This window comes from Oryctolagus cuniculus, chromosome 15 (assembly GCF_051225735.1).
Source record: "Oryctolagus cuniculus isolate XC-2025 breed Fujian yellow rabbit chromosome 15, ASM5122573v1, whole genome shotgun sequence".
In the NCBI taxonomy this organism is placed as follows: Eukaryota; Metazoa; Chordata; class Mammalia; order Lagomorpha; family Leporidae; genus Oryctolagus; species Oryctolagus cuniculus.
In genome coordinates, this window is record NC_142881.1 from 38,098,520 (window position 1) to 38,116,476 (window position 17,957).

At 42.9% G+C, this 17,957-nt stretch overlaps 2 protein-coding genes across 4 annotated transcripts in view; one reads left to right on the forward strand and one right to left on the reverse strand.

Moving 5' to 3' along the window:
- The window catches only part of MARCHF5 (membrane associated ring-CH-type finger 5), a 55,849-nt gene extending 37,913 nt beyond the window's left edge, over positions 1-17,936 (reverse strand). Inside the window, exon 1 of one of the 3 annotated variants that reach the window (XM_002718508.6) lies at positions 17,539-17,936. In XM_002718508.6, coding sequence (XP_002718554.1) covers positions 17,539-17,573 — 35 coding nt within the window. In that variant the 5' untranslated portion in view covers positions 17,574-17,936. The remainder of the gene's footprint in view (positions 1-17,538) is intronic. The other 2 variants (XM_089314768.1, XM_089314769.1) reach the window with 2 other exon arrangements.
- Positions 17,764-17,957, forward strand: part of CPEB3 (cytoplasmic polyadenylation element binding protein 3) — a 276,927-nt gene continuing 276,733 nt past the window's right edge. Inside the window, exon 1 of the mRNA XM_051823381.3 lies at positions 17,764-17,898. The gene's annotated coding sequence lies outside the window, so the exon portion shown is untranslated. The remainder of the gene's footprint in view (positions 17,899-17,957) is intronic.

Sequence of the window (17,957 nt, forward strand, 5' to 3'; positions counted from 1 at the left end):
GCATGCAATCTATTTTTACGGTTTGTGACCCAATTCCCCCTCCACTTTAAGAAAAAAAGAGATATTTGAAAATGATAGATTCGCACTTTCTCAACATTTTGGAATGGATGGCACAGAAATCTGTGGTTTCATATATAAAACATTCCTGCTTTTTTCTAGGAATAGTATCCCACACTTCCAATGGAAAATTCTTCATCTGTCCAACATCAGTCATGTATAAATTTAGGCAGTTAGTCACAATCCCCAGCTTCTAGAAAGCAACCCTCAAGTTATTCATTGTATTTCATCCACAGATTACAGTCACTAGGAGGTTGTGACCCAAAACTGGTCTTGTTGGAAAGAATTTCAGAAGCTGGTAAAGTTGAGGCTGGTGTTGTGGCACAGTAGGTTAAGCTTACACCTGATACTATCAAAGTGCCAGTTCAAGTTCCAGCTGTTCTGCTTATGATTCGGCTCCTTGCTAATGCATCTGGGAAAGCAGGGAAAGATGGCCAAAGTATTTGGACCCCAGCTACCCACATGGGAAACCTGGATCGAGTTCTGGGCTCCTGGCTTCAGTATGGCCCAGTCCTAGTTATTGCAGCCATTCAGGGAATAAACCAGCTGATACAAGTGCTTGGAAATGTGCACGCGTGCGCGCGCGCACACACACACACACTCACTCTCTCTCTCTCCCACTTTGCCTTTCAAATAATAAACATTAAAAAAAAAAAGACCCTAAAAAGGTTGATACACAGATTTTTATCTCTCCTGCAGGGCTTGTTGGCAGGAAAATGTAAGACAAAGAGTCACCATGTGAAGCTTGAAGAATTCAGAGGAAAAGAAATGTAATTGGAAAATGATGGCATTTTTGAGACATGGAAATGAAGCTGTGCCTAAATCTAAACATACTCTTGCACTATTCACTTACAAAACCCACTAACTTTTTCTTTTCGGCTTAGCCCATTTGGGTTGCATCCTGTACAACCCAAACAATCTTGATACAAAATATCAGATACTAAGAGATGGCCTAAATACAATCATATTATCTAAACTCTAGTTTTTATAAATAAACTCAGTAATTTTTGTTAACAGCTTATTACAGATCAGAACTTCAGCAGAAAAATTAACCTAATTCCCAATGTGAGTACTTTGAGAGTCTCTTTCAAGTTTTCATATTTCTTTTTTTTTTTTTTAATGATTTATTTACTTATTTGAAAGTCAAAGTTACACAGAGAAGGAAAGGCAGAGAAAAAGCGTCTTCAACCCACTGGTTCACTCCCCAATTGGCTGCAATGCCAGAGCTGTGCCAATCCAAAGCCAGAAGCAAGGAGCCTCTTCTGGGTCTCTTATGTGGCCATAGCAGAGAGCTGGATTGGAAGTGGAGCAGCCAGGACTTGATCCGGCACCCATATGGGATGCTGGCATCGCAGGTGGCTGCTCTACTGTTATGCCACAGCTTCGACCCCTATATTTCTTAAATCAGGTAAAATACACTCTTGCTTTTGCCATTGAATTAGGTCATTCCTTAGATTGGGGGAAAAAAAGTCAACAAGGAACCAAACATTCTGAAATTCCACTTTTAACTGATTCCACTTTTTTAACATTTAAAATTTGGGGCTGGTGCTGTGGTGCAGAGGGTTAATGCCTTGGCCTGAAGTGGCAGCCAGCATCCCATATGGACGCCGGTTCCAGACCCAGCTGCTCCATTTCCTTTTTTTTTTTTTTTTTTTTTTTTTTTTTTTTTTTTTTTTTGACAGGCAGAGTTAGTAAGAGAGAGACAAGAGACAGAGAGAAAGGTCTTCCTTTTTCTGTTCGTTCACCCCACAAGTGGCTGCTACAGCCGGAGCACTGCGCCAATCCAAAGCCAGGAGCCAGGTGCTTCCTCCTGGTCTCCCATGCAGGTACAGGGCCCAAGGACCTGGGCTATCCTCCACTGCCTTCACGGGCCACAGCAGAGAGCTGGACTGGAAGAAGAGCAACCGGTACAGAATCCGGCGCCCCAACCAGGACTAGAACCTGGTGTGCCGGCGCTGCAGGTGGAGGATCAGCCTATTGAGCTGCGGCACCGGCCTGGCTGCTCCATTTCCAATACAGCTCTCTGCTATGGCCTGGGAAAGCAGTAGAAGATGGCCCAAGACCTAGGGCCCCTGCATGCACGTTGGAGACCTGAAAGAAGCTCCTGGCTCCTGGCTTCGGATTGGTGCAGCTCTGGCCTTTGTGGCCAACTGGGGAGTAAACCAGCAGATGGAGACCTCTCTCTTTCTCTGCCTCTCCTCTCTGTGTAACTGACTTTCAAATAAATAAATCAATATTAAAAAATACATTTAAAATTTTAAATTCCACTTTTAACATTTACATTTCAGGGTCAATATAGTATAACTGTACTTTAATTCATATTACTATATATTACATTTTTATAACTTAATGGAATGATAGTTTGAATACCCCAAATAATAATAATAAAGTGGTTATTTTGCATTTCAAAATAAAAAATTCTCTCAGACTCAGTTTGTGGCTCAGTGCCTGCCTGTGAATGACACCAGTATCCCATATGGGTGCTGGTTCCTGTTTCAGTGCTGTCTGCTTCACTTCCAATCCAGCTTCCTGCTAATGTGCCTGGGAAAGCAGTGGAGCCAGCCCAAGTACCTGGGCCCCTGCACACAGACAGGAGACCATATGGGGCCATTTGGGGAGTGAACCAACAGAAGGAAAACCTTTCTCTCTGTCTCTCTCTCTGTCTATAACTCTACCTGTCAAATAAATAAAAATAAATAAATGAATAAATAAAAAAAGAAAGTTTCTCAGTGTTTATCTTTCCCATTCTCTTTGATACTGTCTTTCACTTGGTGTTTAATGTGCTCAGCTGAGTGTTTGTTGGAAATCAACATTTTCAGGGCCCACTCTGGACCTACAAAATCAGAAACACTGGAGGGGCTTGACAGTGTTTCTAGCAAGGTGACAAACCTAAATTTTGAGAATCTTTGCTCTAACTATTCTTTCTTTTTTCCTTAGTTCTTCCCTATGAACTCTCCTTAATAAATAACACAGTGAAATTTCATGTTATACCCACAATAAATATCTTTAAAAATTTTTTTAAAGGTTTACTTCATTTATTTGAAAGACAGAGTTACAGAGAGAGGTAGAGACAGAGAGGTCTTCCATCTGATGGTTCACTCCCCAGATGGCCGCAAGGGCCGGGACTGCGCCAATACAAAGCCAGGAGCCAGGAGCTTCTTCCAGGTCTCCCACGTGGGTGCAGGGGTCGAAGGACTTGGCCATCTTTTACTGCTATCCCAGGCCATAGCAGAGAGTTGGATCGGAAGTGGAGCAGTCGGGTCTCGAACCAGCGCCCATATGGGATGCCGGCACTTCAGGCCAGGGCATTAACCTGCTGTGCCATAGTGCCAGCCCCTAAATTATTTGGTTTTTAAATATAAACAATAAATAATATTTTTTATTTATTTTTATTTATTTATTTTTTTGACAGGCAGAGTGGACAGTGAGAGAGAGAGACAGAGAGAAAGGTCTTCCTTTGCCATTGGTTCACCCTCCAATGGCCGCCACGGCCGGCGCGCTGCGGCCAGCACACCGCGCTGATCCGATGGCAGGAGCCAGGAGCCAGGTGCTTTTCCTGGTCTCCCATGGGGTGCAGGGCCCAAGCACCTGGGCCATCCTCCACTGCACTCCCTGGCCACAGCAGAGGGCTGGCCTGGAAGAGGGGCAACCGGGACAGAATCCGGCGCCCCAACTGGGACTAGAACCCGGTGTGCCGGCGCCGCTAGGCGGAGGATTAGCCTAGTGAGCCGCGGCGCCGGCCAATAATATTCTTAAGATGTTTTTTCCTAAGGAGAAAAAGCTAGATTGGGGAACCCTTATTCTATTTTATGAAAGGCTGCATGATTTTACAATTGAAAATAAAGCCAGTTAATATCTTTAAACTAAAATTGTGGAATTTTTATCCACTGAAATCTTCAAAAGGAAGGAGATTCTGACACATGCTTACAGCATGGGTAAAGCCTGAAGACATTATGCTGAGTGAAATTAATCAGTCACAAAAGGGATAAGAACTACGATTCCACTTAGATAAAGCATCCAGAGTAGTCCTATTCATTGAGACAGAAAGTAGAATGGTGGTTGCCAGGGGTTGGGGGCTGGGGTAGGATGGGGCAGAAAGAAAGTTAGTGTTTAATGGATACAGTTTCAGTTCCTCAAAATGAAAAGTTCTGGAGACAGATGGTGTTAATCGTTGAACAATGTGAAGGCCATTAAACTATACCCTTAATAATAGTAATAATGGTAATTTTATGTATATTTCACCTCAATTTTTTTAGGACCCTCCAATTTGAGATAGACTGTAAAAAATGACTATAACTACATTATTTTAAATGGTACAAATGCATATATATATATATATACATATATATACACACATGTGTATATAAAAGAAATTAGGAGGAAAAAGAAGAAAAATTATTGAGGTAGGGTTTAAATCCTAGCCCAGCCCATACCTAGTTTTTTTGGCCACAGGTATCTACATGGGAGACCTGGATGGAGTTCCAGGCTCTTGGCTTATGCCTAGCTGAACCCCAGCTGTTGTGGCCAAAGGGGCAGTGAACCAGTGCATAGAAGCCCTCTCCTTCTGTCTCTGTAATTCTACCTTTCAAATAAATAACTAAATCTTCAAAAAAATTTTTCTAATTGCTAAGTTAATTTGTGGAACACATTAAGTTAGTTCAAGACATTCTTGCTGGTTAAAGAACCTTGGCTTTAGGCCTGGTTTCAAATGCCTGCTCACCCCTCATTACAGGTTTATGGATAGAATCTCTCTCACTGAGTTATTTTAAGGAAGGCTTTCTTAATCTGGAATGTATGAAAAATTTAAGAGAGGCTTGGTAATTTTAGTGGAGGAAAAAGTATGTATATTTTTGCTAAGCTCTAAATAAAATTTAGCTTTTCCTTAAATGATGAATGCAAGCAAACCATAGTAATATTAGCAGAAAGCAATTAGAAATTTGTATACATAGTAATCAGAAAATTTCAGATTTGTTTATAGCTGTGTGAATCTCAAAATAACATGTAGCCCGTGTTAATTTGAAATTGGCTCTCAGACCAACTGATAAATCTTTTAATGTGTTAAAACTCATATCAAATCTTTAATATTTTGATAGGGAGAGAGGGAGAAATAGAACTTTTTTTTTTTTTATTTGACAGGAAGAATTATAGACAGTGAGAGAGACAGAGATAAAGGTCTTCCTTCTGTTGGTTCACTCCCCAAATGGCCGCCATGGCCGGTGCAGCACCAATCCGAAGCCAGGAGCCAGGTGCTTCTTTCTGGTCTCCCATGCAGGTGCAGGGTCCCAAGCACTTGGGCCATCCTCCACTGCCCTCCCGGGCCACAGCACAGAGCTGTACTGGAAGAGGAGCAACCGGGACTAGAAACCAGGGCCCATATGGGATGTCGGCGCTGCAGGCGGAGGATTAACTGAGCGAGCCACGCAGGGTGCCAACCTAACAGCTTGATTTCAATTATTTATTTCATTTCTAATCCTACTTATTTTTTCAAAGAGATTATTTATTTATTTGAAAGGCAGAATGCAGAAATGGGGAAAGACTGAGGGGCAGACAGACAATTTTCCATTTACTGAGTCTCTCCTCAGTTGCCTGCAACAGTCAGGATGGGGCCGGGTTGAAGCCAGGAGCCCATAACTCAATCCAGGTCTCCCATGAGGGTGGCAGGAAGTCAAGCACTGGACTGTCATCTGCTGTCTCCCAGGAGGTATCAACAGGAAGCTGGACTGGAACTGTAGAGGAGCTGGAACTTGAAACAGGCATTCCAATATGTATGTGGGCATCCCAGTGTGGCTTATCCTGCGGTGTCACCAAGGCCCGCCACTATGTATTTTGTTTTACTTTTCAAAAACATTCTGGGAAAGAATTGATAGGCTTAACCAGTCTGCCAAAGTTTTCAGGTTTTATTTTAAGGTCCACTATTGGAAAGGATTAAACATGTGATTGAGAAACAGCTTAAGAACTGCCTGGCTCAGGGACCAGCAATGTGCCCTAGTGCATTAAGCTGCAGCCTACAGTGCTGGCATCCCAAGTGGGCACAGGTTTGAGTCCCGGGCCGCTCCAGCTCCCTGCTGGTGCATCTGAGAGGGTAGTGAAGGATGGTCCAAGTGCTTGGGACCCTGCTACCCACTTGGGAGATCACAGCTCTGGCTTCAGCCACTGTGCCATTTGGGTAGTGAACTAGTGGATAGAAGCTCTTTTTCTGTCTCTCCCTCTGTAACTCTGCCTCTTAAATAAGAAAATAAACCTTTAAAAAACATAATAAAAGAACTACCTGGCCCATATATAACCACCAAATGAACGCTAGCAATAACATCAATAATGATGCTGTCAACTTTATGCCTAAAATTTCCTGATGCATGTTCCCTCCCCTCCCCTCCCCTCCCCTCCCCTCCCCTCCCCTCCCCTCCCCTCCCCTCCCCTCCCCTCCCCTCCCCTCCCCTCTCCTCTCTTTTCCTTTCCTTTCCTTTCCTTTCACAGGCAGAGTGGACCATGACAGAGAGAAAAAGGTCTTCTTTTTGCCGTTGGTTCACCCTCCAATGGCTGCTGTGGCCAGTGCACTGCGCTGCTCCGAACCTCTCCTGGTCTCCCATGGGGTGCAGGGCCCAAGGACTTGGCCCATCCTCCACTGCACTCCCGGGCAACAGCAGAGAGCTGGCCTGGAAGAGGGGCAACCGGGACAGAATCTGGAGCCCCGACTGGGACTAGAACCTGGTGTGCCGGCGCCGCAGGCAGAGGATTAGCCTATTGAGCCACGGCACTGGACAATGCATGTTTCTTAACATCAACACAGAAAGCAATTCTGCGTGGCACTCTTGGTTCTCAGTGAAGAAGTTCTGGATTCATAGTCATCTCCCAGTTTTTCGAGAGGCTACATCACTGCTTAAGCTGGTCATTCAGGGGCTGATGTTGTGGCATAGCAGGTAAAGTGCTGCCTGCAACACTGGCATCCCACATGGGTGCCACTTTGAGACCCGGCTGCTCCACTTCCAGTCCAACTCCCCGCTAATGTGCCTGGGAAAGCAGCAAAAGATAGCCCATGTGCTTGGGGCCTTAAACCCACATGGGAGACCCAGAAGCAACTCTGACTCCTGACTTCAGCCTGGAAGATCTCTCTCTTTCTCTCTTCTCTCTGTTTAACTCTTCCAAATAAATAAATAAATAAATCTTTAAAAAAAAAAAGTCACTCAAATACTCTCAATTCATTTTTCTTCCATCCTTTTCCCTCCACTAGCTTTTTTTTTTTTTTTAGCTTTTCTTTAAATTTTCTTTTTTTGAAAGATTTATTTTAGGGACTAGCACTATGACATAGTAGCTTAAGCCTCCACCTATGGCAAGAGCATCCCATATGGGTGTCTGTTTGTGTCCCAGCTGCTCCTCTTCCAATGCAGCTCTCTGCTAATGGTCTGGGAAGGCTGTGGAGGATGGTCCAAGTGCTTGGGCCCCTGCAACCAAAGGGGTGACTCAGAAGAAGCTTCTGCTCCAGGATTCAGATCAGCTTAGCTCCAAATGTTGCATCCATTTGGGTAGTGAACCAGTGGATAGAAGATCTTTCTCTTTCTTTCTCTGTCTGTAACTCTGCCTCTCAAATAAATAAGATTATTTAAATTTTCAATTATATAATCTTTAAAGATTATTTAATCTTTTTTATTTATTTGAGAGGCAGAGTTACAGAGAGGGAGAGACAGAGAGGTCTTCCATCTGATGGTTCACTCCCCAGATGGCTACAATGGCTGGGGCTGGACCAGGGTGAAGCCAGAAACCCTGAGCTTCTTCCAGGTCTCCCATGTGCGTGTAGGGGCCCAAGCACTTGGCCCATTCTCTGCTGCTTTCCCAGGCTATTAGCAGGGAGCTGTATTGGAAGTGGAGCAGCCAGGACTTGAACTAGTGCCCAAAGGGGATGCTGGAGCTGCAGGCCGTGGCTGTAACCCACTGTGCCATAGTGTCTGCCCCTCTACTAGCTTTTCTAAATGCTATTTACTCTTTGTACCATCCCACCCACAAGGTTTGAACATAGTAGTTTACAAAGTAAGGGGAGAGCTGATAAGTGTCATGATCGGGTTCCAGGATCAAATCACTATTATTACATGAAAATGAAAGAGTACTAAGGTAGGCACCTCAAAAGAAAAATACTTATTCCTTAGAATAAATGTGCAGTCACACTAGTATTGATAATGTAACTAATATGCATATACAATGTGCCACTCTTTTTAAAAAATTATCACAGTTTTGCTAGTTATATATCCTTAAGAGTAAAATATAAACAGTTCAATGTTTATTGCTAAGTTGTTTTAAATCCAGAATTATTCAAGACCTCTTCCTAAATCAACTTTTATACTTACTAAGTACACTTACTATTTGATTCCACACGGAACTATGTTTAAGGAAATTACAGTCTAATTAAGGATCAAATGTGTATACAAGGATCAAATAAAAACCATGACACAAAATATTAAGTGCCAACAAAAGTTCCAAGAACTTGACAAAAGAAAAAAAATGTAGGCTGAAACAGCTCAAGTTTCAAGAACAGGAGAAAACTACATATGAGAATTCAAATTAAGTAAGAAAGAATGAGGATATTAAAAGTAAGAAAAACAGCTCAGAAATGGAAAAGAGCATATGCTCATAAAACAACATGGTTGGAGCTGAAAGTTTAACTAAGATAAAGCTAGATATTACAAACTATAGCTGGGAAAAGATGTATAACAAAGATGACTTCACTTCATAGAGCCCATTTTTGACTCATCCATAAGTGGGAGAGGGGACTTAAACAGTTTTTCACTGGCTCATAAATTAACTAAGCAACATAGGTATGGTTATCTTTAACAACTGAAAGTATAGTTTACAGACTCATATTGCATGTATTTATGGTGGATTATTAGATTTGAAAAATCGCAGGCTCCTGCCCTAGAAATAACTGTGTTAAAAATTGGAGTGTATCAGAATAGAATTCTCGAACATAGGCAAAAGTAATGGAACAAGCTTTAAACTGCTAATATTGTATTATATATGGTACCCTAACAATGTATTCACATGACTGTTTTAAAGAAAAGAGATTAAGAACTCTTTAATTCAGAACTTGCTTAAAGTACCATACTCTGGTTAACATAAGGAAGGCCCCATTCAACAATCAGAAAAAACTGCACACTGCTTGTTTTGCCTCAGGTTTAAAACTGTCAGGATTATGTATTCTGGAGCAGAAAACAAACCATCAAACAGACTAAAAATTCCTTTATATGTCTGTTCACCCAAGTGGAATGGAAGTTAAAGTATTTAAGTCTATAAAAGAGAAGTGACCACAATCAAGACACATTACCAAAGGGCAAAGCTGAAGGGAAATACCTCACAATGAAAGTAATAACTTACTGAGTATGCGGATATGCATGCTGTGCCCTTTAGTCTCTGATCTTCATAAACAATGAAAACATAATCATTTCCATCTTAAACAAGGAAGCAAAAGCCTAGAAAGGTTAAGTGATCTGCCCAAGGTAAGCTGAAAGGCATGAATGTAACATAGGCCTCAACTCTAAACTATTGGTGCTTTTTTTTCCCCCAAGATTTATTTATTTGGGGCCAGTGCTGTGGCATAGTGGGTTAAGCAGCTGTCTGTAGTAGCCAGCATGCCAGTTTGAGTCCTGGTTGTTCCACTTTTCAATCCAGCTCCCTGCTAATAATACACCTGGGAAAACTATAAAAGATGGCCCAAGTCCTTGGGCCCCTGCACCCACGTAGGAGATCTGGAAGAAGCTCCTTGCTCCAGGCTTCAAATCAGCCCAGCTCTGGCCATTGCAGACATTTGGTGAGTGAATCAGAGGATGGAAGACCTCTCTCTGTCTCTCCCTCTCTTTCTTTCTGTAACTCTACCTTTCAAATAAATAAATCTTTTAAAAAATCATTTATTAATTTACTTGAAAGGCAGAGTTACAGAAAGAGAGGGAGAAACAGAGAGAAAGAGATCTCCCTTCTGCTGGTTTACAACCCAACTGGCCGCGATGGCTGGGGGCTGGGCCATGCTGAAGCCAGGACTTTCATCAGGGTCTCCCACATGAGCAGGAGGGGCCCAAGGACTTGGACCATCTTCCACTGCTTTTCCAGGTGCCTTAGCAGGGAACTGGTGCTCATATGGGATGTCGGCCATTACAGGTGGCAGCTTAACCAGCTGTGCCACAAGGCCAGCACTAAAATTGGCTGTTTTCACTGCACCATCCTGCCATGTGTATGGTGTACTGAAAATATTTTCTATTTCTTAGAAAATCAGTCAGTACAAGAAATTATGTTTCATTTTTGCCAAGGTATTTTTCAGTAACTTCCTCCAGAGATCCAAATCTCTTCCGGTTGACTCCAGTGTGCTATTTAAGTATTATCTTCTACATGAACTATGGCATACAGTTAGGAGGCAGTGAAGATCAATTGCTACATGTGTCATCTGGGAAAGACGGAAAAGTAGTTCTGGCTGAAATTTTCAGTAAAGTTTTGTCAACAAGGTCTCGAAGAATGGACAGAACTTGAAAGACAAGATGACAAAAAGAACTCCTTGTGTTCAGAGCAAAGTGAACAAGCCAGTTTGCCCTGGGCAAAAGATTCATAAAGAGAAAAAAGGCCCTAAAATGGTAGTTGATGCATGCCACATACTCAATTTGTCTAACAGGGAGCACAAAAATGTGTGTAAATGATGAAATTACAGATGGTTCTGAACACTAGGCTAAAGAATTTAAGCAGTAAGAAAATATAGGTTTTGAGTAAATGAGATGATTTTTAAAAACGGTGCTCCCATAAGATTATACTAAACACCAGGTCATAAAAAGTGAAGAGACAAGCCGGCGCCGCGGCTCACTAGGCTAATCCTCCGCCTAGCGGCGCCGGCACACCGGGTTCTAGTCCCGGTCGGGGCGCCGGATTCTGTCCCGGTTGCCCCTCTTCCAGGCCAGCCCTCTGCTGTGGCCAGGGAGTGCAGTGGAGGATGGCCCAGGTGCTTGGGCCCTGCACCCCATGGGAGACCAGGAAAAGCACCTGGCTCCTGGCTCCTGCCATCGGATCAGCGCGGTGCGCCGGCCGCAGCGCGCCGGCCGCGGCGGCCATTGGAGGGTGAACCAACGGCAAAGGAAGACCTTTCTCTCTGTCTCTCTCTCTCACTGTCCACTCTGCCTGTCAAAATAAAATAAAAAAAAAAAAAAAAAAAAAAAAAAAAGTGAAGAGACAGACACTGTGATTCAACAGAATGTCTCCTAAACATAGGGCCCTTGTGGGAAAACAAAAGGGAAATAGAAGCAATTTCCATTTTCAATGAATGTCCAGTTGAGTATGTGTGCTGGTGGCTAAGGTAGGTGTGTGGAAAGTTCCAAGAAATGGGACAGATGCATTAAAAAAAAAAAATAATGATATTCCATAATAAATGCATAAAGGTTCTATGGAAGCACAGGAACTGTGTAGGGGAACTGTGCAAGACTTCAATGTGATTATTTGAGAATTCTAAAGATGGAAAAGAGTTGGCTAGGTATAAAGACTAAGAGGAAGGAAAGTATCTAAAGCAAAAGTAAGACAATGGGGGGCCAGCACTGTGGCATAGTAGGTTAAATCTCCACCTGCCATGCCAGCATCCCATATGGGTGTCAGTTTGAGTCCTGGCTGCTCCACTGCCGATCCAGCTCCCTGCACCTGTGAAAGCAGTGGAGGACGGCACCCACATGGGGGACCCATAAGAATCTCATGACTTGTGATTTTGGATCAATCCAGCTCTGGCCATAATGGTCATTTGGGAAGTGAACCAGTGGGTGGAAGACTTATCTCTTTTTCTATCCCTGTCTGTAACCCTGCCTCTTAAAAACAAACAAACAAACAAAAAAAAAAAAAAAGGAAAGAAAATAATAAATAATAATGCAATGAAAGAGCAGGATGTATTCACAGGACAATGAAGTGGAGTGTAAGAGACTGATTAAGGCAGGCTGTAGCTAGATTCTAGGTATAGCACTCTTAAAAGTTTAAATTTATCCTTAAAAGTGATGTAGAAACTGTCAGGTTCTCAAGTATGGAAATGGTATGATTATATCTGTGCTTTGGGCAATTCTCCACTCTGTAGGTCAAATTGTACCCAAAGGAAAACTGGAGCTAGAAAAAGAAGAATATACAATATTTAATGAGCAAGTGGATTTGGAAAAAAAGAAGAATGTGGAAAAGGAAGAAAAAACAGATAGCTTTTTTTGCTGGTGGAATAAAAGAGTGGTCATATCAAAGACCAACAATTGTGAAGTCAAGACAAGTAAAAAGTCAGGGAAATTTCAGTTTAGTTTTAGATAGATGGGTAATACTGGGTACACAAATGGAAATGTCAACTGGCCAGCTAGAAATGAGGAGGTGGGTCATGAGGTCAAGTGGTCAGGAATAAAGACACAGAACTCAGAGTTGCTCAAAGGGTGAAAGCGAGATAGTACATGAGTCTGCTTTTGAGTCATATTTAGGGATTGAAGATAAAAAAGAACATGACACATGAGAAAAAAAGCAAAAAGTAAAAAAAAATGGTAAACAGTTTAATCTCTATCAAAAGGTACATCAAGGATGTCCTATTTACTGATTAAAGAATTGTATCACCCATTTTTTTTTTTTTTTTTTTTAAAGATTCTATCTGAGAGAGTTACAGACACAGAGAGGGAGAGACAGAAAGCTCTTCACTGGCTGGTTCACTCCCCAGATGGCTGCAACGGCCAGAGCTGAGCTTGATCTGAAGCCACGAGCTTCTTTTGGGTCTTCCACATGGGTATAGGGGCACAAGAACTTGGGCCACTTTCCACTGCTTTCCCAGGTCATAGCAGAGAGCTGAATTGTAACAGGAGCAACCAGGACATGAACCGGCACCCATATGGGATCCTGGTAACACAGGAGGAGGCTTAGCCTGCTATGCCACAGTGCCAGCCCCTATCACCCATCTTTAAGGATACTTTTAGTAAAGCTAAAGACAAGAAAAGAAATAAAAGTTAAATCATATGAAGAGAAAACAAGAAATTAAATGTCACAGACAAGGGAATGGATTAAGAAAAAAGAGTGGTATATTAAATACTTTTATATATATAAGCATTAAACAAAGAAGGCTGGAAGAATATAAACCCTTTTTATCGTAGTGGAGTGGAGGATAAAGAGAAGATATGGGACTAAGGATAGTGGTCCAAGGGAACTTTATCGGTAATATTACTAATTTTTACACACACAGATGGAAGCAAATTTAACAGTTAATGGTTTTTAATTGCAAGTATTGATCTAAAATTGTCGAAACTTATAGTAATACGATTAAGAAAAAGATGTCACAGAGAATCTGAAACTGACAAAGAGTGTGAAATTGCTTTAATAGAAACTAAGAGATGGTTAAATAAGTCAGAACTATACTTATGCTATTATCAGAATATACTTTCCCTAGTCTCCAAAGAGATATAAACATCTGTAGCTAACACCCTCACAGAGTGGAGACTCTAATTCACTTGCTGCTGTAGGAGTGGGGAGGGGATGGAGGGAAGTGCACAGGTCTCCCTGTACTCCCATCTAATTGTTTCAGAGACACTTTGGTTACATTCTTTACCTACTTATTAGGTGCAGATAAGCAATTAAGCGATGCAAAACAACCTCAACAAATTCCCAAGAATCTATTGTGAGATGGGAGGAGCAACAGTCAAGTTTCAGCAATCTGAGCCTTCAAATGTGGCATCCATTCCTACAGTATGTTAACAAGTTCTTTGTATTTTAATCTATGCATTGAATTCCAGCTTTGAGAGATTTAAGAGAAAAATGACAAAGTAGATGGTAACAGAAAAAGCAAAACATAATAGATTCCTTGTTAACAAAGTATAGCAAAGAAAGAAAGAGAAGTTGACTAACATTCAAAGGACCTGATATAAAGAGTCTGGATTTATAAGTGGGTATAATTTCAAGGCAATGATATCTGTGTCCCAAAAATCATTCATGAAACTAAAAAAGCCACTCTCTCTTGCTACAACTCTCAAACAATTGTTTTACTGCAGTAACTTTAAAAAGATTTAAATAATAAATTTACTTAAGTTATTTATTGTTTAAAAAAATGAAAAACAAAAATATATATACCTATTACACTGGTGTACTCCTCTGACCTACAAACAGGACAGTAACCAAATTTATCGAGATCAACAAAGAGCTAAACTAAAGTTAGTTATTTGTGGGGCCGGCTCTGTGGCGCAGAGGGCTAATGCCCTGGCCTGAAGCGCCAGCATCCCATATGGGCACCGGCTCTAGTCCCGGCTGCTCCTCTTCTGATCCAGCTCTCTGCTATGGCCTTGGAAAGCAGTAGAAGATGGCCCAAGTCCTTGGGCCCCTGCACCCACGTGGGAGACTCGGAAGAAGCTCCTAGCTTCGGATCGGCACAGCTCCAGCCGTTGTGACCAATTGGGGAGTGAACAGTGGATGGAAGACCTTTCTCTTTCTCTCTCTCTCTCTCCCTCTCTCTCTCCTTCTCTCTCTGTGTAACTCTGACTTTCAAATAAATAAAAACATCTTTAAAAAAAAGTTCTTTGCAAAGAATAAAGTAATTTGACTTCAGTTGTTAGTAAGTTGCCACCAGCCTAAAAACCCTGAAATTAGATTGTGGTATAAATTGAATATGCTATTAATGTTACAACTAAAATAGTCTTCATTTTGACAGTTTATAGAACACAAACATCACTAAAATTTAAAATCCAGGACATTTTCGTTATGCTCAATACTATCTACCAATTGTTTAGAATGGTATTGGGCATATGTGGGACTCAGTGTAAATAAATCCAGTAAACACAAATGTTTAATAATTAACTCACTATAAAATACACAACTTTTATCCTAGAAGCAACATAACACTATACTATGCATATTTCTTTAATCTTCACAAAAATAAAACCAGCATTGAAGAAAACTACACATCTGAGCTAAATTCTGTTCTAAAGATCAAGCTGAGGAGAAGCTAAATTCATGACAAGAATTCTAGCCCTAGTAGGCTGACATATTTTAGTCTGTTGGGCCTGTCAGTATTCTTCAAATGAACCACATTATTTTTGGATTCAATTTCCATGTAGGACCAGCCCAAATGAAGATGGCTGTAAATATGAAGGAGATGGGGGAAAATTGCCATCTTGGTTACACCAGTCTTAAGTACCTATTGTCTGCCTATCATTTATGAATTGTGTTTTACAAAGATGCACATTCTCATCTTACAGAACCCTGTGGGGACAGATATTTCCATTTTACAAATGAAGATATAAATGGCCCCAGAAGCTAAATCCAAAGTCACACAACTAATGAATAGCAAGATTAGATGTTTAAGATTTCCCACTGGAGTGAACCTGCAGATGGAAGACCTCTCTCTCTGCCTCTCAAATAAATAAATGAATCTTAAAAAAAAAAAAAAAAATCCCATTCTCAAGACCAAGCTATTTTTATTAAACCATACTACCTCTTAGGTTTAGGGCAGTTGTCCTCAGTGACAGCAAAAACATCCAGGCTTTTGAAAATATAAAATATAATTCCACTTTTCAAATAAATAAATATTTAAAAAAAAAGAAAAAGAAAATATAGACAGCCAGTCTCTACAGAAATTTGTGATCTCATTAGTCTTGGGCAGGGTCCAAGCATCTATCTATATTTTAAAATGCTTCTCCAGTAATTCTAACATGGAGCTGGGTTGCAAACTATTCAACTAGACAAGAGAAGTCTTTGCAAGTCACATTAAGAATCTACCTTGAGGTACATTAAAAAGGTATTAAGATAAGAGTAAGCCAGTGCCTCAGTAAATGGCAGCCACAATTTCTAAATTCTCTGTTGAGAAAGTTTAAATGCCTCTCCAGCACTCCTTGGCTTCTTTTTACTTTTATGGAAGTGTCCAAAGGACATGTGAAAAGCCAGGTCAACTTTTGGATGTTAAGATCGTTTTAAAAACTCACTATGTGAAAGTCAAAGCAGGAGGCTCTCAGACGGGAGTGGGGGGGGGTCACAAAATACCTTGTCTGGGGATCAGGATTCTAATTGGAATCTAATTGAAATTGACAGGTGCAGGAGGTGGGGGTCTTCTCTGGGCATGTGTCAGTATGCCACAATTTGCTTGGATCCTAAATTATACTGAACAGAAAACCTGGTGTATTATAAGACACCAATTCCTCCTCCCCTCACTCCTTTCCCCCACCAACTGGAGAAACGACAAGTTCATACAACAAATAGTTCCTGATTACCTGCTGAATAACAGGCAAACAATGATTCAATATAAACAGCGAGTATATTTCTGCCCTCCAGGAGTTGGTATACCGCAAAAAAAAAAAAAAAAAAAAAAAAAAAAGGTGGTCAATATCACTGTTACAACATTGACCTGCCCCAAGGCTAGAGTCATCACCAGTCATCCCAGCAGAAGAAACCTGTGCGGCACGATAGAATCTGGACGTCTCAAAAATCCCAAGATTTAAAGAAAATGTCTGTCACTCTGGGAGGAGGTGTCCTCGGGTGATCTGTGTTCTGGGCATGGCGTTTAACTGGGTGTAATCTCAATGAGGGGCAGCCGTTCATTCAACACCTTACAGTAGGATCTTTCCCCAGTACCAAGAGTAGCGCCACCTGCTTAATACGGAGGCAAGCGCTGTTAATTGAGAGTTGTGAGCAACCACAAATATCATGAATTAGTCTGTACAAGTAGCTAGGACAAAGAACGAAGACTTGGCCAGGGGGTTAAAGGGGACTTGGGAGACTCCAAAAACTCATGGTGGAGCCCAAGCCCCAGAATTTGGACAGCAGAGGGCGGTGCAACGGACCTCGCACAAAGAGCTTTTCTGACTGGAGGCCTCCAGGAGTGGGCAAATGGCCCCAGTAGACGCTCAAACTTTCTCAGCGAACTCAGCGATCACAAAGCGTACTAAGTGTTCGTGTCCGACTCAAGTGGCCGTTTTCCATAACCTCTACCCTGGTCTGACCGTTAAAGCTCCCTTGCGGATACTCTGACCTTACAGCTTGGGGGTGGGGATGGGAAGGAATGAAACCAACCTATCAGGCTTTCCCAAAGAATGCTTATCCTCGGCTTTGGGGGGGAAAGGCTTCGAAATCGTTCCGGGGGTGATTCCCCCGAAAGACAACGTGGTTCATCTTGTTGGCGACATTGCTGACAAACACTGTAGAACATAGTTCAAGGGTGGGGGGGAGGGGGAGGAGGATGGGGAGGGGAGGGTCATAAACAGAAAAAGAAACTGAGAAACTAATGCTATGGGTTAACTCCAGCACTTCAGATCCGTGTTCCAACACAACCAGACGCCGCGTCCTAAGTTTCACTCTCAAGTCTACGACCCCGGCCGCTCTCCCCCACCCCCCCATACAGACTCCAAACTTTCTGCTCTCCTTATGGCCCCCGGCCGCAGAACTCCTCCCGGCACGCGGGACTCCGCTCACGAAAAGTCTCGAGGCCAGGATCGGGCAGGGCCAGGGCGAAGGTCGGCGGCTCCCGCCCTCCCCCAAAGCTGTCCGTACCTGTCCAGCATCTGCTGTAGGGCTTGGTCCGGCATCTTCCGCGGAGCCGGCGCACTCGGCCCTCCCCGGCGGACCCGTCAGGGCCAGGCCCAGGGACAATAGCACTGAGAGGCGGCGGAGTAGGCCTCAGTCCGGCGGCAGCCGCGAACCCGCCACCCAGCCTCCCGGGGCGGCTCCGAGAGCCCGGCGGCGGCAGTGCGCGGCCGGCGGGCGTCCGGAGGAGGCTGTAGGGAGTGAGGAGGAGGAGCCTGGGGCTGGGAGGCGGCGATCGCGGCCCGGGTTCCTGCCCGTCGGCCCAGGGTTCCGGTCCATGGACCGCGGGCGCCAAGTTGCTGCCGGCGGAGGAGCTACCTCTGTGAGGTAAGAGTCACCGCCTCCGTGCGCGCCGGGGTCACGACGCAGGGCGGCCCAGAGCAGCC